This window comes from Castor canadensis, chromosome 10 (genome assembly GCF_047511655.1).
Source record: "Castor canadensis chromosome 10, mCasCan1.hap1v2, whole genome shotgun sequence".
NCBI classification, from domain to species: Eukaryota; Metazoa; Chordata; class Mammalia; order Rodentia; family Castoridae; genus Castor; species Castor canadensis.
In genome coordinates this window covers 12,656,702-12,680,428 of record NC_133395.1, presented here as the reverse complement: position 1 = coordinate 12,680,428, position 23,727 = coordinate 12,656,702, and the positions used below count along the sequence as shown (strand labels likewise).

At 46.2% G+C, this 23,727-nt stretch overlaps 1 protein-coding gene across 2 annotated transcripts in view; it reads right to left on the bottom strand.

Annotated features, from left to right (window-relative positions):
* Stk24 (serine/threonine kinase 24) overlaps positions 1–23,727 on the bottom strand; it is a 93,135-nt gene that overhangs the window by 15,241 nt on the left and 54,167 nt on the right. For both annotated transcript variants that reach the window (XM_020183307.2, XM_074043104.1), the window contains exons 3-5: positions 9,527–9,583; positions 3,345–3,453; positions 2,968–3,125 (exon numbers count right to left, since the gene is read on the bottom strand). In XM_020183307.2, the coding sequence (XP_020038896.1) occupies positions 2,968–3,125; positions 3,345–3,453; positions 9,527–9,583 (324 nt within the window). The remainder of the gene's footprint in view (positions 1–2,967; positions 3,126–3,344; positions 3,454–9,526; positions 9,584–23,727) is intronic.

Below are 23,727 nucleotides of genomic sequence, written 5' to 3'. Positions count from 1 at the left end.
CGACAGAGGTTCTTAAGGCACATGGGCAACAGGACTTAGTACTGCTATACTTAGATTCTTAACTGAGATTGAAGCCTGGCGTGGTGGTGCATGCCTATAATCCCAGCACTCAGGAGACTAAGACAGTTGGATGGAGAGCTCAGGACCAGGCTTGGCTACAGATATAATTTGACCCAGTTTCAAAACAAACTAACAGCTGGGTACCGGTGGTTCATGACTGTAATCCCAGCTACTTTAGGAGTCCTTGAGTTCAAACCCCAATACCGCCAAAACAAACAAACAAAAAGCCCTGAGGCTGATATGAGAGGCCCTGTACATGCAAGCGAATTTGGGAGCAACTGGGCAGCCCAGACAACCTACCAGAGTCACAGACGCAAAGCTGCAGGGAGGTTATCATGGCAAGCAGGGTTTCAGATGTCTTCAGCAAACAAAAGTGCTCTCTCCCTCCAGTGCAGCGAGAAGACACCGTGAGGCAGGTGGATGACTTGACGCAGGCACTGAGGAGAAGCTGCTGAGTACGTGTGCTCAGAACTACCAGGACAGAAGTTTTGGGCCCTGCGTCGGAGATCCCCGTCCCTATGAAGCAGATCCCAATGGGGGAGGCTGCCTCCACATGTACACAGGACGTATGGTGGGGCAGTGAAGGATGCTGAAGAAGTCTGGTTCCCAGAGAGCACAGCTGCCCCTGCAGCTGCAGAGCATCCGGAGGAGCATCGGCCCTGGCAAGCACACCAGTCCCAGGAGGACAGCCACAAGGAAAAAGCTGCCAGTCTCTGCCGCATTCTGAAAACCTCAACACTGACCACACTTCATGTGCACAAGCGTGCTCCTAAGCCAGAAAACCTGACGGTCCATTCCACACAATACGTGTTCCACACAACACGTGTTCACACCTGGACTCACTTAAGAACCGTTGCGCATGATCCAAGCAAACAAAAGAACTGGTTTCTGACTAGTCAGAGTAAAAGATCAAGTACTAAAAGCCTGGGGAAGAGGGGCACACATTTTCTCATGCTATCTCCTCACAAACAAGTGTGATTATGATTGTGACCACATCCATAGTCACAAAGAGCCTTCTGTTCCAGACAGGAGCTCCAGGAAGGGGAGTGGCAAAGCCTCTTGGAGCTCAGAGCACCTTCCACAATCGCCCAGAGAGGCCCCACACCAGGAAGAAAGTCTCAAAGGGCAGCTGTTAAAAAAAAATTCCAAAGTGAACAGCAAAGGGCAGAACTGAAAATATACAACCTGAGTCCCAGGTCACATTGGGCATGGTTGATCAGCTAATACACTACAAAAAACGAGAACACTCCAGGTGGTGAGTTAAGAACTTGTCCAGTCTCTCCCTATCAAAGCCCAGACATATGAACCTTGATACATGAAGAGAATGAAACCTACATCCCCTTCAAGTCAAAAATGACATGACCCAACAACAAAAGTTGCTCCAGAGAAGAGAAGTAGCCATGGAGGTAACCCGTCATCCACAGGGCAAAGGCACCCATGAGCAATGCACACAGGTCCCCAAGATAGCCAGGAACATTGCACACTGGATCCTCACGCCACTGGAGTGCCTACAGAAGTCATGGCCACCACTGAAATTTAACACTGAGGCAGACAGGTTCACCCCTCCTAAGCCAGAACCAAGGACACCGGCACCTTTAGCCACATCAACATGCAGTGATGGCAGACAGATTACAATGGTGTCCCTAGGTCCTAAAGGAAAGTTACCCACCCCCCACCCCAGCTCCATGCTTTGTTTAACAAGGTGGAGGCGGTTTCCATTTTTAAAAAGATACAAGCTAGGTCCACACCTGTTATCCTAGCTAGTGTGGAAACAGAAATCAGGATTGCAGTTCCAGGCCAGCCTAGGCAAAGATAGCACAAGACCCCATCACAACCCACAAGATGGACATGATGGTACACTCCTGTAATTCAAGCTAGGCAGGACATACATGTAGAGAGCCAGGACAAAACCTCAAGACCTCATCCAGAATACAAAGCCAAAAAGGGCTGGGGGTATGGCTCAAGTCTGCCTAATAAGGATGAGGCCCTGAGATCAAGCCCCAGTACTATCAAAAAATAATAAATTAAAATTAAAATAAAGACATAAGCCGGGCTTGGTGACTCTCTCCTACAAACACAGTATTTGGGAGGCTTAGAAAGCAATGGCACTAGCTAAGGCCAGCCAAGGCCACACAGTGAGACCCTGTCTCAAAAATAACCTTTTTAATTAAAAAAAAGTCAAAGGCACAATGTTTGACTCATTTAATACTGTTTGCTTACAAGTAAACATATCTCATTTAATACTGTTTGCTTACAAGTTTTTAAGCTCAGGAAAGGCAATTGTGGATCATGCGTTTTTACCATGCATAGGCCACAGAGAAGGACAGACGGAAACCAGAGAAACGGGACAAGGAGTCCCGAGGACTTTGGTCCATACAAAGTTTACGAAAATACAGAAAAGGCTAAGGAGTATAACCTGAGGAGGAAAAGCTGGATTTTAGAATTTTGTCTCAAGTTGCTAAGGAGTCTCTGGGGATTAGGATGGTTGAGGACTGAAGATAACATGGTAGGAAGGACCACAGCAGTCACTGAGAGCATTGTCACTCCCATCTGCGGTGGCATTTCTGAAGCCTCTCCCGTCTCTTCTCTATGCCCTTTCCATATGGCAGTGCTCAGTGTCTCAGAGGGTGTACCTGTGCCCATCCTCACACCATGGTCCTCCTGTGCCACACCCTCCTTCACACAAGATCCTTGTATCCCCACCCTATCAAATACTGAGCTAAAACCCACAGTAACTGGTGGATGAACAAGGTGTCAATGCCGCAGCAGAGAGAGGAGAACGGACGGTATCCAAGGTCACAGAATTACCTTCAAGACCTACCCGAGTGCACCAGCCAGGGCAGCTGAAGGTTGCAAAACAAAAGTAGAGAGCCTTTGGACGCAGTAAGCCCGAGTGCTGCCTCTTACCTTGGAGTCATAGGCTGACTGCTTGATGACCTCGGGTGCCATCCAGAAAGGGGTGCCCACGAAGGTGTTCCTTTTTATCTGGGTGTCTGTCAGCTGGCCAGCCACTCCAAAATCAGCCAGCTTCACCTCTCCGTGTTCAGACAGCAGAACGTTGGCCGCTGAGAAAGAACCAAGGAAGCCCGTCATCATTGACTGCACTACTCCATTCCTGGTCACCAGGAGAGCAGGTGCATTCTCTGCCGGCCAGCCTGAGTGCCTGACAAGACCAGGCCCAGGGCTTCACTTCTCATCACAACCCCCACCCACCAACCAACCAACACACACAGAGGCTCTGCCTCTTCAGGTGTTTCAAAGGAATGAAAACAAGAAGCTCTTACCTTTAATGTCTCTATGGATTTTCTTCTCTGAATGCAGATAATCGAGTCCTTTCAGTATTTCTCTTAGTATGGTAGCAATCTGAGTTTCGTCTAAAGGGCCAGGTTCTAACTAACAAGAAAAAAATGACTATTAACATCAGTGATTGTCTTACACATAACTTGAGATGAGAGATAATATTCAGGTTAAGTAGACAAGGATAATAAAAACTAAAAAACACTTTCACTTAAAAGCTATTTTGCCTAAACAATTAAATCTATTAAAGCACCCTAAAAAGGAAAGACGCAGAGAAAACAGCCTTGCTGAATTCAAGGCCAGCCAAGATCAGTGGAACCAATGAGAAAGCCCCAGTCAGTTACACCTGTGGCCCACAAATTGAGCTGACCTGCGAGGCTCACCCCTTGACATGACAGGATAGGACATAGGCAGGGCTGCACAGTCCAGAAAAAAAAAAAAAAAAGCCCAGACACTCCCAGTGCAATCAGTACCCACCCTAATGTATGTGGTCACCTTACCAGAAAAGGCATCCCCGTAACAAAAACACAAGCTGTGAGAAGGGGGAGGCGAGGAGCCCACTGCTTCCTGGGGCTGCCTCTGCCTCTGCACCAGAATGTTTTGCATCTGCATGGGGACACAGCTGAAAGCTCAACTCCCAATACTTGGGATTTGTTATAGGATGCATACAGAATAAAAATTAATTATCCCTAATGAGGAAATAATTGTCTCTGAAAAACTTTCATTCTGAGAAACTCAAAGGAGTTGTTACTACTGGCTCTTCCCTATCCGTTCATCTATGCAGATGTGAGGAAGAAATGTCACGCATACCTGTCCCCATTTACAAGGAAAAACTAGGCAGATGAAGGAGGTCAGATCAGACAGTGTGTCCACCATCACCTGTGGAGCAGGGAACTCGACCACAACTTGTAAACGCCTAAGTTCTACCAGGAAAGCAAGCTAACACTCCCTAAAAACCCAAGAGCAGAGCAGGCAGCTCCCACAAGACTGACTCGTTTCTCCTCCGCACTTTCCAACTTGACAGTCAATGTCATGGTAACCCAAACTCAGGCCTTGGCTAGGTGGAAGACACAGCCCAGTGGTGTCCACTCAGCTGTACAAGGATGAGTGTGCTCTACCCCAAAAAGAGAGGAAACGTGGGGCATTCCTTGCAAGACGCCTTCACTACATGTCCTGTGTGACACCTGGAGAGGCTTGTGGAGCCCTGCTTTCCAGTTCATCTCAGAGGCCCACCCAGTCTACACTATAGCCCCCAAAGGTTGGAGGCCATGATCAGGGCTGCCTCTCCTAACACTCAGGCCTTGGAGATCTGGCTTGTCTGGCAGCAGGATATATGGGGGTCAAGCTGTCGCCTGGCTTTAGCCCATTCAGAACACGAGGAAGAGAAGGTGCCACTGGCCTTTGGTTAGCTTTCATGTGATCCCTTCGGAGAAAGTCAAAATGCTGGCGACTGCTGGCTTGCCAGGAATTATTCCCAAAGGTACTGTCTTCAGACTCTCAGACTAGGACAGCACGATGCACACTAACTTTTCCCAAAGTTATTTGACACAAAGTCTCAATTTCAAGAAACAGCAAAGCCACTATGTTCCAGAGACAGTCTGGACCCCTGCCTCATGACGAGTCAGCTTGCTTCCCTATCTATTCTTCAGTGCTCATGAAATGTGAGTTTAGTTTGCAAAATAAGAAAAACACACTGTTCTCATCCTCTGAGGAAAAAAGAGTGCGGAGATGCTGGTTCCTTTGCTCCTGTTCCCAATACCAGAGCACAGGAAATGGATCCAGTCATTCAAAAGTCACAGTTCAGAGTCTGGGTCCACAGCAAGACTTTCCCCAATCAACCAGCCACATGGGCTTACCTCATCAGTCCCTCCTTCTGTGATCGAGTTCCTGGACAGAAACGGCTGAGCATCCTGGTGTCAGTACCCTGAGATCAGGAAGGCAGCTGAGGAAAAACTAACTGGCAGTCTCCCCACTAGACAATTAAGATTGAATCTGGCTTGAACTCCACCCATCACTGGTTTACATGTCTACAAGGGGCAGAAAAGGAGGATAAGAAAACAGATTCTATCTGTGTGGAGTAAAAGCCTTTTTGGTATTCATGATGGTCAGTTTCAGGTGTCAAGATATCTAGTAAAGCACAGTGTCTATGTGTGTCTGTGAGGGTATTTCCAGAAGGGGCTGGCATTTGAATTAGTAGACTAAGGAGAGCACAGTCATCCTACATTGTCATTGTCATTCTCTCTCCCTCCCTCTCTCCTCTAGCAGTGGGACACCCTTCTCTTACCCTTACATCAGAACTCCAGGTTCTCTGGCATTGGATTCAGGGACTTGCACCAGCTCCACCCTGCTCCCACACCCCAATTATTTTGGCCTTTGGGCTGAGCCACACTACCAAATTCCCTAGTTCTCCCAGTGTGCAGACCAGAACATCTCAGCCTCAATAATTACAGGAGCGATTCCCCTAACAAATCCCTCCATCCATGCAGCCATCCCCTATGCCTTTTTCTCTCTGAAGAACCCTGATGAACACAGTGTCAAACCCACTGTAAAAGGTATTCAGCGATTCTCTACACCATAAACTTCTTCCTCACGAGTGGGTCTGACCAGGCTGAGCTGAGTCCTCCAAGTCACATACTAGCATTCTCCGTTGTCACAATTTCTACACAGGATAAACATGGAGGACTCAATCACTAAAAGGATTGTGAACTTTCTAAAGACTTTTTTTTGGTGGGGTGAGATAGGGTCTCACTACATAGCCCAGGCTGGCTTCATCTTGCCTTAGCCTCCCAAGTGCTGTTATAACAGATTTGTGCCATCAAACCCAGTCCTTAAAGCAAGCATTTATAACAAAGACTGACAGGGGGAAAAAAAATGCGTACTACATCCTATCTAGGGGTGACTTCTAATTCTCCCCTCTCCCCCTTCTTCCTCTGCCGTACAGACCATCATCGGCCAGGCATATGGTCCTCAGGCTCTGAAGCAGCAACATGTGGCCGTGTAACTCAGTCCCCACCGTGGAAGATGAGCAGATGGAATACATGCTCCCTCCTGGTTCTGGCCCTGAAACACTGGCAGTTGGAGAGGACAAAGGCTGAAGACTGTGGGGAGACTGTGGGTGACCTCATGTGCCGGACAGAAATCAATTTCTACCTTGTACACTGCTTGGAGCCTCCAGAACAGCTCACCCTAAATGTTAGGAACTGCAATCTCATTCTTTCAAAGTCATGTTGTGTGTTCATTTTTCAGTTTGTCAAACACCTGTACCTGTTAGGTAGGTGACCGACTTACCAAGCAAGTTCCTTCTTAATTGGATTCCAAGGCTGTCTTGTCTTTTAATCAGCTAAAACCTTTCAGTCTCAGGCCCTCCTGCCAATCCTCACCCAACTCTCGCCAACCCCTCCACCTGCTTTCTTTGCCTTGTATTCCTTCTAACATGTGATATACCTGCCCATGCTTGCCAAGGGATCCAGCTCCATGACAGGGGGAAGACCCACTCTGCTCACTGCCAGACCCCAATGGCCAGAGCAGCACCAGACATGCAGCAGGCACCCAACAAATATTTTCTGAACAAAAACCAGTTTCACTCACTAGGCTACAAAATCTCTCCTCTGGAAACTGGCACGGCTTGAGTCGCACAGTACACGTCGTATTCCCCTAAGTCACAGCACCTTGGAGGTGACTGGACTTAAGAAATTCCTGACAAGTAGATGCTAAACTGTAACCCAAAGAACGCAGAGTGACCTTGGGGTTTCCACAAACATGTAGTTTCAATTAATCATTTAAATGGAAAAAAACAGACTGAGCACATTCAGGTATGCATTCAAAATAAGACATGTCTATCTTATGCTTATTGCTCTTAATTATTGGACTATACTGTCTCCTTATTTATCATACTAGATCCCAATTTTGCATTTTTTAAGTGCAAATGGATGCAGCACCAGAATACACAGTCATCTTTCCCCAAGTTACCTGTCAGCAAATCTATTAGAGAGACAAGAAAAGCAAGAAAGTTTTAATTTTTCAAAGAAATAGCCCTCGACTTCCTAGTATCACTCTTTTATGCATGACATAATTCTATTTTTTTTCTTAATCTTTTATAAACACACGAGACCCTCTCAGCAGGGAGTTAGTGGCTTAGGCCTATAATCCTAACTACTTGGGAGGATAAGATCAGGAGGATCACCGTTGAAGGCCAATCTAGGCAAATAGTTCATGAGACACCCCCCCAGCCCCCGCAAAACACACACCATCTACCATCTCCAAAGAACCAAAGCAAAATGGACTGGAGGTGTGGCTCAAGTGGTAGAGAACCTCCAAGTGTGAAGCCCTGAGTTCAAACCCCCATTCCACAAAAAAAAAAAAGAAGAAGAAAAAAGATCCTCTCAAAATAACCCTACTTGTTTTCAATGTTTGAAAAGCAATTACTATTTCCCATTATTAAAGTACATCCATATCTGCCTCTTTGAGAGGGTGGGGGAAGAACTGGAAACATGAGGGAAAGAGACAACAAAGTCAGAGGCAGGGAAAGGGCAGTGTTGGCTCCAGGACAGCCAGTGGGCTCTGAGGCTAGCAAAGCGGGGTCCACGGTCCAGCTCCATCTTGCTAGCTGCACCCAGCCTCTGAGTGACCCAGTAACATGGAAAGGCCAGGGGGATTCAAAAAACAATGACTTTTTCTTGTTGCCAGGGATATTTATGTGGAAGGCGGACAAGTGACTTGCTGGGACTCTCACTCTGTGTGCAAATCTTAAAGTGGATTCTACATTGCCTTCCAACTATGATTTCTAATGCAGCACAGACATCAAATGGAATAAATTAAATGACTGCAGCTCTGAGAACGAATACACGAAAGCATTTAGAGCCTGGAAGTGCAGCTCTGAAGGACTCCGTGTCAGAAGAAAAGTCCCTGTAGACAACGCTCTATGTGCCACAAATGATACTCAACTAACTGTAAATCTAACTGCACAAAAGGAGGCGATTTTCTATGTTTCCAGAGTATTTCCCAACAGACTGAAAAGATTTCTGTGTAATGTGTAGATTTATGGAAAAGACCATAAAATGTATGCAGCTTTTTCCCCATCTTAATATCATTGCTTATATCATATTAACTTTTTTTTTGAAAGCTTCCTTTTTATCATTTTGACCAAATTTTATGATTTATAGCAGTATGTAATTTTCTAAATTAGGCACATTATCTTTCTGAAGTTATAGAAATTTACCTTCCCAGAAAGCTGCCTAGTGCTACTGTCACTGTGAATCAACTCCTTAGTGAGTAGAAACTGGGTAGGGTGTAACTACCAAAACTCCTTCAGCTCTTGTGAAGCCAGCAGTGAAAACCACAGGTCCGGCACCCTGAACAACCTACTCTCAGGCAGTTGTACACCTAATGCTGGAACAAAGGATCCGGCCAGTCTAGGGGACTGCAGCTCACCTACAAGCCTGGTAGGGGATAAGATAACAGTGCTACACAACCATGTGAGGTGGTTGCATCTCAAGGATGATGCAAGAGGTAAGTCATGCTTGCAAGAGCTGGTGAGCACTCTATAAAGTCCAACATGAGGCCATATTTTACACAACAAGCAAAGCACCTCTTCCTAGCTTCCATTACCTTATATATGCACTGGCACCATGAAAAGCCCTCAAAGACAAATCCAGAGAAGACAGAACTGGGCTAGGCCTGGTCCATCTACAAGCACCACGCACGCTGCAAAAGCAGCCACATAAGCAACTCCTTGCCTGACCACTGCTCTGCCATCTAACCCCACACCTCAATAATCACACCTCTCCTACCTCCAAGATGAAAGTGTGACAGGCTGATTTGGGGAGCTAAGTTACAGTCTGAACTATGAAACCATGATGGTTATTAGCTCTGCAAGCTAATAAACTTGTTCTGGAAAATAAGTTAACCAACTGTTCTTAAGCAAGATAAATTTCAGGCAAAATCCTTCACAGCACCTACAAATTAATTCACTGGTTTCCTATAAAACAACAGAAAAGCTGGTTTCAAAAGCACACCCTTAATTTTCAGTAATATATGAGAAGCAAAAATATATAAGGAATAGTTGGGCTCCTTTTTCGTGCAACTTAAAATGATGAAATGAATACCTTTCAAGCCACAACGGAGGGAGAAAAGGCGTAGGTACATGTTACGCATCCGACACAATACTTACCAGATCCAGTGCAGAGCCTCCACCAAGATATTCCATTATTATCCACAACTTAGTGTCCTATGCAAACAAAAGCAAAAGAGGGAATTATTTTTAAAACAAACCAAATTATTTTAAGTAATTGGAGATAATATTCTTGCTATGATTTTGTATGCAGAAAGTTTTATAAACATATGCCAGCAAAGAAAGTGTGTCAAAGTGACAAGTGCACAGCAAATCACAGTGTACCTACAAACTTCCTTCAGCATCTAGGAGGGCAGTGAAGGTCTGACCAGGGTCTAGCTGCAAACTCTGCTGGGGAGTTGCAGATCTACGAGCCAGACTCTCCAAGAGGGACCAAGGGCACTGACATCTTCAAATCACCTCACTGGGTGAGCCTCAGGCACAGCCGAGTTTGAGAACCTGAAGCCAAGTGGTCAGGGCACATGGGGCCCTTGCCTGCAGTTCTGAGCAGCACAGCTGTCTCCAGGCCCTTCTGGGTAAAGGAAGTATATTCCCTAGCATGCACAGCAAAGGTAGCTGTGGATATACTCGTCATGTGGAAAGGCCCAATTTTCAACACCCCTAAAAGCTGCCGTAGTCTCTCCCCTCAGGGAACTTTCTAGAAAAGCAGCCCCCAGTCTGACAGTGTCTGTGTCCTTTCATCACCAGTGTCTGAGATCTCTCTTGAAGGCTTCCAGAGTTCTCTTCTATAAGGGACTTGAGCATCTGCAGATGGGTATCCAAATGGGTCTTGGAGCCAGTCCCCATGGACACCAAGGACTGTGCCTAAATCATGTTTCACTGTCCACTCAAACTCCACGGTAGCTTTTACATTCATTGAGAAAAGCAAAACAAAGCAAAAGGACTCTGAGGCTCTGTGATCCCTTCAGGACAGCTTCAAATCACCTCGCTGGGTGAGCCTCAGGCACAGCCGAGTTTGAGAACCTGAAGCCAAGTGGTCAGGGCACTGGGTCCTGGTTCTAGAAAAAAGCACAGAGGCCCCTCCCCAAGGCCCCATGTGGGTCTCACTGTTAGATAAAGATTGAGCCTCTTCTCAAACTGTTACTGTAGGCAGCTGGATAGGAATGAGCAGAAACAAGGAAGTGACCCAAGCTATAAGACTTTATCCTCTAACCCCAGGTGGCCAATAGAAAGCCTACTCCCTACATCAAGATCACTCCTTCCACTGGTGGTGCTGAGCTGGGAAGGGCAAAGAGGATCCAAAGACAGGCATATGACATCCCACACTGGGGCAGTCACTGCAAAGTTGTCAAATCACTTGAGTAGGGACCACAAGGAAAGGGCCCCAAATTTCTGTCATCCAGTAACCCTCCCCATTAAGACAAAAGATGGCCCTTATCCAATTTCCCGCCTCATCCCTCCAGGTATACTTTCCCTTTGCTACTCAATCATTCCATGCTATCTGCCTACTCTTTGTGGTTCTTTTACTGCACCTGGGACAGTGTGCTAATCACAGACATCATACCCAAAGGATTGAGGAATATCTGAAACACTCCAAGCACCAGTAACAGAATGTGTGGGTCTTTGTACTTTTGTATTCCCCCAGATAGGAAAATCCACCTGCCTTCCTCCTCCTTGCCTTAGATAAAACCACCTATCAATGTGAGTTCATTTGACATTTATTTCTCTGTATTTTCCACTTACCAGCAAATTAAAGTGCCTGGCACACTGGAGCTCAGGACAAATTAGCTGTGGTCCGCAAAACCCAAGAGGAGGTAGCTTATGCTGGCTGTATATTTGCTTTGGGAAGGTCCCAGTGCATGCACTGCACATGTAAAATAAATTCCTTTTAAAACTTAAACCAAATCCTGCCATCTGGAATTAATTCTAAGAAGAATCCAAAATGGACAGTCCAAGCTTTGATATGTGTAGAATACTTTCCCATGCTTTGAAATGTGCTATATTATATACTGAAGGCAAGTTCAGGCTGGGTGGGGAAAGGCACAAAGCCTTGGATGATGTGTTTGGATGTACATTACAGCCACAAACATGGTCCTTATTCAAGAGCCATGCAGTCACGGCACCTGCCTTGAAATGGCTTGATAAGGCCCTGGATTGGATTTCAAGAAAACTTCCTATCATAACAAGTATTCTACTACCTTCCTTTAATTCCATAAACATATTCCCTTGCAGACTTCCCTAACATTGCCCTTCCTGATGAAGGCGTGTTCTGCTCCTTCTAGGCATTCCAGAAGCTGCTTGTCTGATGGCTAGAAATACACTCTTCCAGGGAAGACCAGTTTCTTTCTGGATGACACAACAAACCTACATTGTTTTTTCAGTGTTTTTGTTTTTCTCAGAGGCCTTGGAACTTTCAATCTCTACTCCCACTCCCTTGGCTTCAGTTTGACTCAGTATCCATCCCATTTATTTCTGAGTACTGAGTGTGCTAAGAGCAAGATGAGCTCTGGACACAGGAGGGAATGTCCCCTGCAGCCAGTTGTGCAATGACACCCTGGGAAGCAAACTTTTGCTGACTTAGGGGCTGGGTGTCACCATGCTGCTTCCTGAAACAGCAAGACACAGTGACCACACCCTCATCCGTGGGACATTCCAAAGTCCCACCCTCCTCAGTTTATTTGCTTGGCTCTCTTCCTAAATCTACCAAGGTAGGTAACTACCTGCCTCCCAAGGAAATAAAATACCCCTCTAACTGCACTTGTTTTTCCTTTCAAAGGAGACCTAGTAGGATGCATCTGTGTCATCCTGATAGCTCCAGGGCCATGTACTCAAAAGAACTCACTCTGCAGCTCAAAGGCCAAAGTCCCAACTTCTCATGACAAAGGCCTCCTCCTTCCTGGAGAGGAAGGGTGTAAAAAGACCAGCCCCACCCATTTCAGTTCTGTTTCTTCCTGGAGGACATGCTGGGTGGGGACCTACCCAAACACTAGGCCCACCAGAATCAAGTCACTGCTCCTTAAATACCCTGCGAGTGATGCACTGAAGTGCCTCTGCCCCAACTCCCATAGCACCAACATGGTGGGGGCCACAGCACATTGAAACTGCAATTGGAAGACTTGCAATGCACAGGGAGAGACTAGTGGACCTGTTTTGAGTCCCCCATCCATGAAAGGATGGTAGTAAGACCAGTTCCTTCAAACCTCACAGTTCACATGACAATAAAAATGAGAGGGTGAAATGTTCAAGGTACTAAACAATGTGTTGTGGGCTTCACCGACACCACGCCCAGAGATGCCTTGAAGTAACCTGGGGACGCTAAATTGGCCTAATTAATAAGTCCAAACAGTTTCCAGGCAAAACGAAGCCTGGAACATTGTTCTCCTGAGTTCTGCACTAGAAGCCAAGGAGCTGATCTGGGAGAGGACCACACACTGTCCCCTGCCCAGATGGAGGACCAAAGCCCCCAGTCCCAAACGGGACCTGGTCCCCAGGAAAAATGCCAAGAGTAGGCTTCTCAGAACAAAACAATTTTAACAAGAACGATTAATTTTTAAAGTGACCTCGACATAAATTATGAATGACCTTGTGATATAATTTTCTCATAAGGGAAATAATTTGTTTAGTTAATAAGTAAATGTCAGAGTTCAAACATTTAAAAAGTACCAAAGTGTACACAGGAAGAAGTTTTCCTCCACTCCTGGCCCCCAGCCACTCTCTACCTCTGAGAGCTGTTTTCACACACAAACAAGCAAGAATCTTTACCCCCTTTAGAGGCAGGCTAAAGTAGGGAAAGTTTGGGACTCAGGAAAAAAAATTATTACATCTTAGATTAATCAGGCTTTGGCTCAGGACCTACCCTCACCTGGCCAGGAACCACCCACGCACCCCACCCCACTGATTACTGGATGAAAATCACCTGGTTCTCCCCTTCCCATAGGTTATCGTAGGTTTTAAGAGCATCTGAAGAGCAGAAACAAGCTCTCGGCTTCCACCTGGACCCACCATGCTTCCCTTTGTATTTCCCTTCCCTAACTTTTAATAAACTCCATTTACACCCATGTGTCCGGCCATGGATTCTTCCCAGTGGGATTCAAAGAATTTGAAGTCTTCTGATCACAGACTGCACCAGCACATTTACATTTTCACCCAAATTGTACCGTTCCGTTCACGCTGTGGTACACCTCTTCTTACTGAAACTCTCTTACCGGCATTCCTGCATCTATGGTGGTGGGGGGAGGGTTTTTTTGTGTTGTGTTGCCATAACCTATGCCCTACTGACAACATTAACTTTCTTTTGCTTCACACATCTGTCATTCTGCCATTGAAACTGCTAGAACAAGCAATCAAACTGAAATTTAATAGACACTGACCAATGACTCTCCAATGGCTGTCCCAATAGCCAGCCTCCAGCAACGTCTGGAGTGCTCACTTTCCTGCCTATGCAGTGTATATGTAACAGGTACTAATGCTTCTGCTGAAAATCCTTCCTAAAAACAGGAAAAAGAGGGTGACATCTTTCTCCATTTTTCTATCTGGCTTTGCTTTGAGTCATTCACCTTGCAGCCACTTGGAATCCAGAAAGGACTACACTGACTGATTCATGTTTACAAAAAGGGATGGAGAAAAGTGCCCCCAAGGAAAGGAATAGCAGCGCTCTCCTGGGCAGACCACCCAAATGACTTGCTTATCCTGACCAGACTGTTCTCCCCAGGTGATGACAGTGATCACTTCTCCAGAACCGTCCTCAAACCAGGACTGAGATAATGATCACTTCTGTGACTGGGACTGCTTAACTATGTCTACCAATTCTGGTTCTGAGGAGGCGCTCCAAACTATTCAAGGCAAGCTTGCCTGTAAGTGTGGAATTTTCATGGATTGCATCAAAACACGGGTGTATTAAGATGTCCAAAATTTCTTTCAGGCTATGTGTGTACAAGGTCTATTTGAAACATAAATGAATTAATGTGTTTAGGCTTGAAGTCCACTTCCGACATGCCTCATTGTGTGTGTGCAAATAGTCCAAAATCTGTAAAAATCCCAAATCCCAAGCACTTTGGGTCTGTAGCATTTTGGGTAATGGATACTTAACATGTATGACAGATGTGGTTTAAACCAGAATTTATTCTCTCACAGTGCTGGGGTCCGTGGTGCTGGTAGGTTTCTTCTGAGGCCTCTCTCCTTGGTGTGTAGATGGCCGCTACTCCCTGTGTCTTCACGTGCTCTGCCCTGTGTACTGGCGACTGGGGTTTCAGGCTGAATTGGAGTGTTGTTTGTGCCACACGAGTCTCATTTCAAGCCGTGTTGGAGTATACCACTGAATTCTCCCTATGAGCCCGAGTTCATAGGAATTGTTCAGATACTGTGCGTTTCTGCTCCTGAGTTACTCACCTGAAGGATTCCTGCTCTGAGCTGCTCTGAGCCTTTGGACAGGTGGGTGCAGCTGCTGGGCTGTCTGCTTGCCCCTCTGCTGTTCCCACCCCACCCTTGCTGGCTGAGGAAGAGGAGGGGCCATAGGTCCCTGCCCAGCCTGGGGCCTACCATGGGGCTGTGCAAGCAAACCCCACTTCAGTTCCTGAAAATGGAGCTGTTTGTAGTCACTTTGGTTAATTAGAGACTCCAGAGTTTGAAAGCACCGTGAGGAGTGAGTAATGTGACATAAATATTCCTGGGCCCTCTGTTGTGATTTTCTGGTCTTTCTTTGCGTGTGTGTGTGTGTGTGTGTGTGTGTGTGTGTCCTCATTTTAAAGTTGAAGCAATGATTGGAATGAGCAGGTTGGCTCTAGACAGACGCGTGCTGTTCTGACATGGACGGATGTGTGCACTTTGCTCGTGGGGTGCAGTGAGAAGATGTGGACACTTGAGGACCTGAGGCACAGACAGGCTGTGAGAATCTAAGTGCATGATTCAAACATGCAGCGCCCATTGTTCTCTAGAGTTTCTAGAACACTGAAACTGGCCACTAATGTCATTTACACTGCGGAGTCCTGAGCTGCACAGCTGCCTAGCTCATGTCTATACCCCAAAGATGGGTTAAAGTACTTATTTTTCCTCTTCCTCCCTTCAACACCATTACTCCAATTTTTATGTAGCATGATGGAGCAAGTGGCTGAACCTGACATGTGGAAACCCCGGCGTTCGGGCCTAGAGCCTAAAACTCTGGTTTCACATTTACACTGTTGTTGTCATTGGCAGGCTTTTCACTTTTGTGCTATGTGACCTGGGCTGGCCTGGAAGCTTCTGTCTTTCTGCCCCAGACTCTGCAGTGATGTGCTAACATGCCGATGCTGCTTCTTTTATGAGCTTATTCCTGTCATGTCCACACTCCAATTCAGCCTAAAACCCCAGTCGCCAGTACACAGGGCAGAGCACGTGAAGACACAGGGAGTAGCGGCCATCTACACACCAAGGAGAGAGGCCTCAGAAGAAACCTACCAGCACCACGGACCCCAGCACTGTGAGAGAATAAATTCTGGTTTAAACCACATCTGTCATACATGTTAAGTATCCATTACCCAAAATGCTACAGACCCAAAGTGCTTGGGATTTGGGATTTTTACAGATTTTGGACTATTTGCACACACACAATGAGGCATGTCGGAAGTGGACTTCAAGCCTAAACACATTAATTCATTTATGTTTCAAATAGACCTTGTACACACATAGCCTGAAAGAAATTTTGGACGTCTTAATACACCCGTGTTTTGATGCAATCCATGAAAATTCCACACTTACACTGTTCACATGGCTTCGAGCTGGTACTTAAAAAGTTTCGGATTTTGAAACACCTCAGATTTCAGGTTTTTGGACTAGAAATGGCAGCCGTAGCAAACTAAAGTGGATATCTACCCGTGAGTAGAAAAAAGAAATCCTATCTCAGTGAAGTTTTTAATCTTTCTTCTGTTAAGGTCGGATGCCTTTAAATATTGAGGAGTCATGTATATTTTCTTTGATGTGAACTGTTTATATATGCTGTCCACTATTCTATTGGGCTACCCAGCTTTTTTATTTTTTTTAATATAGAAGATTTAACATACTAGGGAAACCAGTCTACTGTAATTTAAGCCACAGAACAGTCTCTCCCCACTTGGCTTAGTTTTTGATAGTTTTTGCCTGCAGCAATGAGTTTAATGTAGACACAAAAATCAATAATGATACCACTTACAGGCAAGCTTGCCTTGAATAGTTTGGAGCGCCTCCTCAGAACCAGAATTGGTGACTGTAAGCTGGGGTTCCCACATTAACAACCTTATTGGGGCCTGATAAACATCAGGTGACTACAGAAAAGCTAAGTAAAGGAAATGAGCAAGGGTGGATTCCCCACAGTTCAGAATAAATAAGATTTTAAAGCAGGAATTGGGAAATGGGGCTCTGCTGTGCATCTATCTACCTTGCACCATGTAACCCGGAGGCTAATGCCAAGATGTGTGAACAATGCAGTAGGTTTACTGGAACAACTTGGGGCCACAGACTTAACAACGTGAGCTTTGTCTAAAAGATCCTTCTTGCTTGGATAATAGGCATGGATGCAAGGTGTACTGCCTGGTTTGAACTCTGCCTCTGCTCCTTACTAGCTATCACCGCCCACCCACAGCCAAGTCCTCAGCCTCCCTCAGCCTCACTTCCTCCTCTGCACATGGGACCCCACAGCAGCCACCTCAGAGAGACATTAACAAAGATAAAGTGAGGCAGAGCCTGGTCCATGGAGTGCCCACAGTGAAACTACTATGAATATAGTAACTCCGAAGTGGCCTCTGTCTGGACCTCAGGCCCTCTGGGAGAAGTGCTTCCTCTCACCCTTTCTTCCCTCATTTTGCCATCTGAGCCAGTGGCTCCCTGACAGCCACAGCACCTTTGGCTGTACGTGATGCAGGACACAGTCCTGGCCTCAAGGCCTTCTTCACTGCACCTGTGTCATGCACACTGAATTCTATATGTGACTCATCCAGTGACAGCACGCAGACTCTAATCTCTGTCACTGAGAAGTAATATAAAAGAAGTAAGATGTAGACTCTTCAAGGAACTCTTGACAACAGGAGAGTGGGTAAGCAAGTTGTGACCAGCAGCCCATGGCAGCTACCACAGAGAACACACAGTCTGAACGAGGAGCCTCGATGTGAGCTGCCCTGTGACAGGTCAGCCTGGGCCAGGGGTGACAGGCAGACATAGAAGCAGGGGTGGGGGAGGGCGAGGCAGCCCACGCAGCTGAAGCACTAAAAGGACAGCTGCCTTTGAATGCCAGCCGATGGAGGAAAACAGTTCATATGCCAAGAAGGGCAGTCACCAGAGCTTTGCCGAGGGAATGAACCACCAGCCACTGACAACATGATAAAATGGATAGGGAGAAAAAGGAAGGAAGGAGGACGGTCAGAAGTGAAAGCAGAGGCCAGGCGAGACCCAAACATTCCACGTGTGGCGCTGACGAGCATACCAAGGACTGCTGGGACCCCAGACTCTGAACCCAAGTAAACGCAGACTGAGAATACAACGAGGAGTCCTGGGAAGAGGACAACTCAATTCACAGACGATTAATTTCCAAACACTCCAGTAGGGAAGATACTTTCTAATGACTGTTCAACATTTAACTGTATTAACTGATTTCCTTTCAGAAACCAATGAACTCTGACTGCCTAAAAGGAAAAATCACTCCCAAACGTTTTTGCTTATAATCTAACGGATTCACACACTACAACCTGCCATGCCCAGCTTAACAACTGCTGATCGAAAGCCCTTTAATACATTGCAAACAACACAGCAGTCTCTGCAATGACCTTCTTGTGGTTTGCATCACACAGCTGCCTCTTCTGGAAGGAATTCCTGTGTGTGCACACATGCATTTAATTAAAAATCCCTGTGGGGGAGGGGATGCAGGCATGGATTCCTAACACTTGGGAGGCTTCAGACAGGAAGATCTCAAATTTGAGGCTAGACCCTGTTTCAAAAAAAAAAAGAATTTGCAGCAAGTACTGAGATGTCCCTCTTTTCCATCAACACCAATCTGACACAACACAACAGTGATGGGACAATTTCTATACTCTAAGGTGAATCTGTTCTGTCTTCCAGTACACCTGCCCTCGTTGACAGATCAATCACAGGCTGGGGATGTAGCTCGGTGGTGAATGCTGCCTAACACGCACAAGGCCCTAGGTCTGATTCCCGGTACCACAAAAAAAAAAAAAAAAAAAGTAAGAAAGAAAACACAAAAGATCACTCACAGCCAAGGACTGGAAACTAAATAAGCTGTGTAAGTTCTATATCATAATGTGTAATGAAGGTAACAATGTTCTACAAAAGTGAAATACTTCTAGTAATTATAAGACTGTCTTTCTGCGGGTAAAAAACTTAATGGTTAACTATGCAACACATGTCAGAAATACCATAAAACTATAAAAACCAAAAATCTGATTACTAACTATTAATCTGGTAAAGATCCAGCCAGAGATCAAACAAGGTGAAGTGGAAGAGTGAGTGTAGCTAAGACAGACAAAGACTCTAAGGTATGTTATATGATTTTAAAGAGGACTTGGGAGCTGGGAGATTTGAGGTGAATGCTGTTTTGCGAACTCGTGCTCAGGAAATTTCTTAAGCTTTTATAGCTGTGGGCGGGTGTGACCCAGCATGACAGAGCTCCTCACAGGAGGGGCACTTGGCCTTGGAGGTCTGCACAATACCTGAGTGTCTTGTCCTAGGGAACCTTTTCTGGTGTCTGAACCCACAGATTCTCTTCTTCCTACCTTTTGGGCACTTTACTCGTCTTTATTTCTTGCAGAGTGGACAGTCAGTTACAGGCACATGGTCTCAGTTTATAATGAGTTGTTAACAAAGAATAAGAGCAATCAAGCTGCACTTGGGTCAGATATGTGAGTCGTGGGGTTCCAATCAGGAGACAGGTACAGGAGGGCACATGCCCTGTGGATGGGCAAGGAGATACTGGCTCCTTGCCTCATCTACCCCCGCCCCGCCCTGCCCGGCTCCTGGAAAGAACCACCAATCCCCATCTCTCCATCTGTCTTGGTGAGGAAACCCTGTTCCAGCCATGTAAGTCCACACGACATGAGCACACACATCAAGAAAGCAGACAACAGCCTACCTGCTCTGTCAAGCACCCAGCAGACCATACTCAGTCAACATCCATCACCACACTTCTTGGTGCCTCTGATGGCTCATCCTGACTGCCAGCTTCACTGGATTCAGAGTGCTTAGGAGACTACTAGACACACTCCTGGCTGCGTCTGGGGGCATTCCAGAGGATTAATGAGGGGTGGGGGTGCCCTGAGTATGGGTGGCATCATTCCACAGCCCCCTTCCTCCCCAGAATGGAAAGAGAAAGCCAGCATAGGCACTCTCCCTCTTTGCTTCCTGGCCACCAAGGTGTGCGCCTCTCTGCTCTCATTCTGTCCAGCAGAGCAGAATGAAACCATGAGCCAAAATAACTCTTTCCTTCCATAAGCTATTTTGCTCAGGTATTTTGTCACAGAGATGAAAAACAAACATAGTTCCACCAACCAGACTCAGGAACATGGCCTGGGCCTAGCAGCGCTTCTCCTCCTTTATTCAAGTACCTGGACCTCTGTGTGCTGCAGACCTCCTGAATTATAGCCGGCTCACCTCACCTCATGGTGAGCCCTCTCTGAATACAGGCTGCCCAGCTACATATGCTGCCTAACATCTGTGATCCTGGGTACCACGTACCACATTTCAGAAATTTATTCAGAAATACAGAAGCTTTAGAGAAGAATGTAGAATAGTTACGTTATCTAAATAATCAGCTTTCCTTAAATAGTATTTAAAGCAGACACAGGTTTAAGTATGCAGAACACGTACGCTGAAACAAGAAGAACCAGAAATTCAATTAACACGTATTTTACATTACAGGTAACATCAGCCAGAAAGCAGCTGAAATTCTTTTTGTGGAAGTAAAATATTTAGCCTAACTGGAATTCTGCTGGATAGAACCTAAGGTGGAGCTGCTGAATACCTCCAGGGGCTTTCCTCAGCCACACTAGGACAGTGTGTGAAAGAGGGAAAGAGGAATTCTTGTCTCCATCCTCAGATGCAGTGCAAAGCCCATCTTCTAGATTGTCTCTGCCACTGGGCCTATAATTTTTTTTCTCCATAATAGACTATGAAATTAAAAGTATTCCCCCATGATCTCAAAGCAAGATTTCCTTGCTGATATGTTTGGTCCACCCAAAGGGAGAGAAAAGAGCTTTGCTTTGTCCAGGTCCCGCTGGAGTCTGACAACCTGGGCTCAAGGTACCATTTCAATTCTTCCCAGAAGCCAAGGACAGTCGCTTGCGTATAAAAACCACTCCCGGAGAAAACAGAACTGTGCTTCCCCATCCCAACAGCTGTGGCTACACTGGCTTGTCAGGAGAATGGCCAGTGACTCCCAAAAGTCAAAGCCATGGAGAGTGGCTGGCCTACTCACAGCACAGGAAAGGGACAGTGTCCCCGGGACCCCACTGACACAGCTAAGCACACCCACACACAGGGAGGAGCTGACCCTGGCCTTCACGAGGGGCCAGCGTGCTCATAAAGCCAACACATCCCGAGCTCCAGGTCTGGAATAAACAAGTCAGATCTCCAAGTGTTGGCAAGGCAGGCAGAAGTAGAAGAACTATTACAATCGTAACTGCAGCCACAGGATGTTTTGTTTACTGCTCATGGAGAAAGAAGTCAACTGAACTGCACACTGTGTCCAACAGAGAGTGGGAGGCTCTGCACAAGGAGAGAGAAACATCCCAATGTCCTGGACAGCATGTCTCAGGTGTACCAATACACGGTCCAAGGGTTTCCTGTCCCTGGGAATTTAAATCAAGAGTTTGTGGTACAGCTGGGCCCCGGGCCAGTTTAGACAGGGAGGGCATCTGCATTCACGAAGCCCAGTGAGCTCCTTCAAGTTACTCTCTGGGTGAGATAAACCACCTTCTCATCAGCCCCTTGGACATGGGACCATCGGTTCCAGGAGACCCAGCTCAGCAGCGGAGAGAAGTCACTGCTGCAGGCTGCACTGAGGCTGCTAAAGGCCTACCAGGGAAGATACCTCATTTCAGCTCTGAGGCCAAGAGAGGGGCCAGGCCAGCTGGAAAACTGGACTAAATGGGCATTCCAAGACCGAGCAGGGAGCGAGCCAACCACCAAGCAGTAACTGTGATAAAGAAGGGCCAAGGGGAAACTACAGCGCTGGTGCAAAGGGCTGTCAGGACGCCAAAGGTCACAGTCAGCCTGCCATAACTGTACTCTGCTCCCAACAGAAACTGAGGACTAAACAGTTGAACACAGGGAAGAGGAACCACACCCCCAAGGCACAGAAGTCTTAGACATATCTTTAAAACAATTTCAAGAAAAAAATGGAGACAGATGCCGGGCACCAATGGCTCATATCTGTAATCCTAACTACTCAGGAAAGAGATAAGGAGGATCAAGGTTCAAAAGCCAGTCCCAGACAAATAGTTCTCGAGACCCTATCTTGAAAAAAATCCACCACAAAAAAAGACTGGTGGAGTGGCTCAAGCAGTAGAGCGTCTGTCTAGCAAGTGTGAGGCCTTGAGTTCAAACCCCAGTGTCACCAAAAAAAGACAGAAAGATGCCAGGGTAACACGGTGTTAATCGAACTCCTTGATCTGTTCATTAAGATTTTAACCCACTGTGGGTGTCTGCTCCTGGGATTTTCACGTGTTCTGAAACTACTTTGTGTTTTCTTAAGTAACAGGACATACACAAATTCCTTAAGCTTAGGTTCTCAAAACCACAGTATCACTTAGAAACTACCTACTAAAAACTAAACTAGTTAAAACATTAACGTGCTACTTCATAACTGCCTTTTATTTAATGCTTCAGAGGCCGTTCCCATTTCATCCCATTTTAAAAACACTTTGCCTTCCATACTGATGCTCAGGAGGTCACAGTCAAAGGACAGTGAGTCCCAGTTTAACCTGGAGAAAACCAGGTTTAAAAGGCTTCGAGAAAATCATACACATACACACACAAAGGAAGGCCACAGAAAGCCATCACAGAGATCGGTGGGGTGTAGGTTCTAAGACCCCTGCAGACAGCACACTCTGGGTGGTCACGTCCCTTATGGAAAAGGGGACAGTATTTGTGTAGAATCTGCACTTGTCCCCACATACTCTAAGTCGTCTCTAGATGACTTATGGTGGGTAACACAATGTAGATGCTATGTAAATAGCTGTCATACTGTATTGTTGAGAAAACAATGACTAGAAAAAAAGTTATGTGTGTGTTCTGTTAACAGATGAAATTTTTTGGCTAATATTTTCCACTCCGAGCTGGATGACAGACACAGAGGCCAAATGTACTTTGTCCTGAGTTAGCCTCTGAAGACTCAGGTTCTTCCCCATGCTTCACTGTTTCCGAACACCTCACCTTCCTGGGCGCACTGGCTGCAGAAACCACTTTAAGAGGAATTCTATATCCAAGGACTTGGAAGAGAACTAAAACTTTAAAAAGTGGGGGAGCACAAATGTTTTCAGGAAATGCTGGATGGTAAACTTCCAGCAAAAAAACCTCTCAAAAGCTGAGAACACTGTAACAGAAACTTGCTTAACCAGGGCAGGGCAGGGTACTCCCACACACACCTGTAATCCTATCTACCTGGGAGGCAGAGATAGGAGGTTCACAGTCTGAGGCTAGCCCAGGGGAAAAAGTTAGCAATACTGTATTTCATATACCTATGGTGGGCTGGCTGAGTAGCTCAGGTGGTAAAAGCACCTGCCTACCAAATATGAGGCCCTGAGTTCAAACCCTAATACCACTTAAAAAAAAAAAATAGAAGAAGAAAGAAAAAAAAAATCATACACCTATGGTCCCAGCTGCTCGGAAGGCAGAAGTGGGAGAATCTGGGTCAGAGGCCAGTCCAGATAGTTAGCCCACATCCCTGTCTGAAAGACAACTAAAAGCAAAGGTGCTGAGGCTGGCTCAAATGGTAGAGCACCTGGCAAGTGAAAGGCCCTGAGTCCAAGGGAGGGAGGGAAGAAGGAAGGAAAAGAAGAGAAAATAAAAACAAAAGAGAAATAAGTTGCTGAGCCGAGCGTGTACTAACTCACCTTGGTCAGGCAGCACTGGCCACTTCCCAAAGCCCTCCCAGTCTGTGCAGCTCAGGACTCCGCAGTGTAAATGACATTAGTGGCCAGTTTCAGTGTTCTAGAAACTCTAGAGAACAATGGGCGCTGCATGTTTGAATCATGCACTTAGATTCTCACAGCCTGTCTGTGCCTCAGGTCCTCAAGTGTCCACGTCTTCTCACTGCACCCCACGAGCAAAGTGCACACATCCGTCCA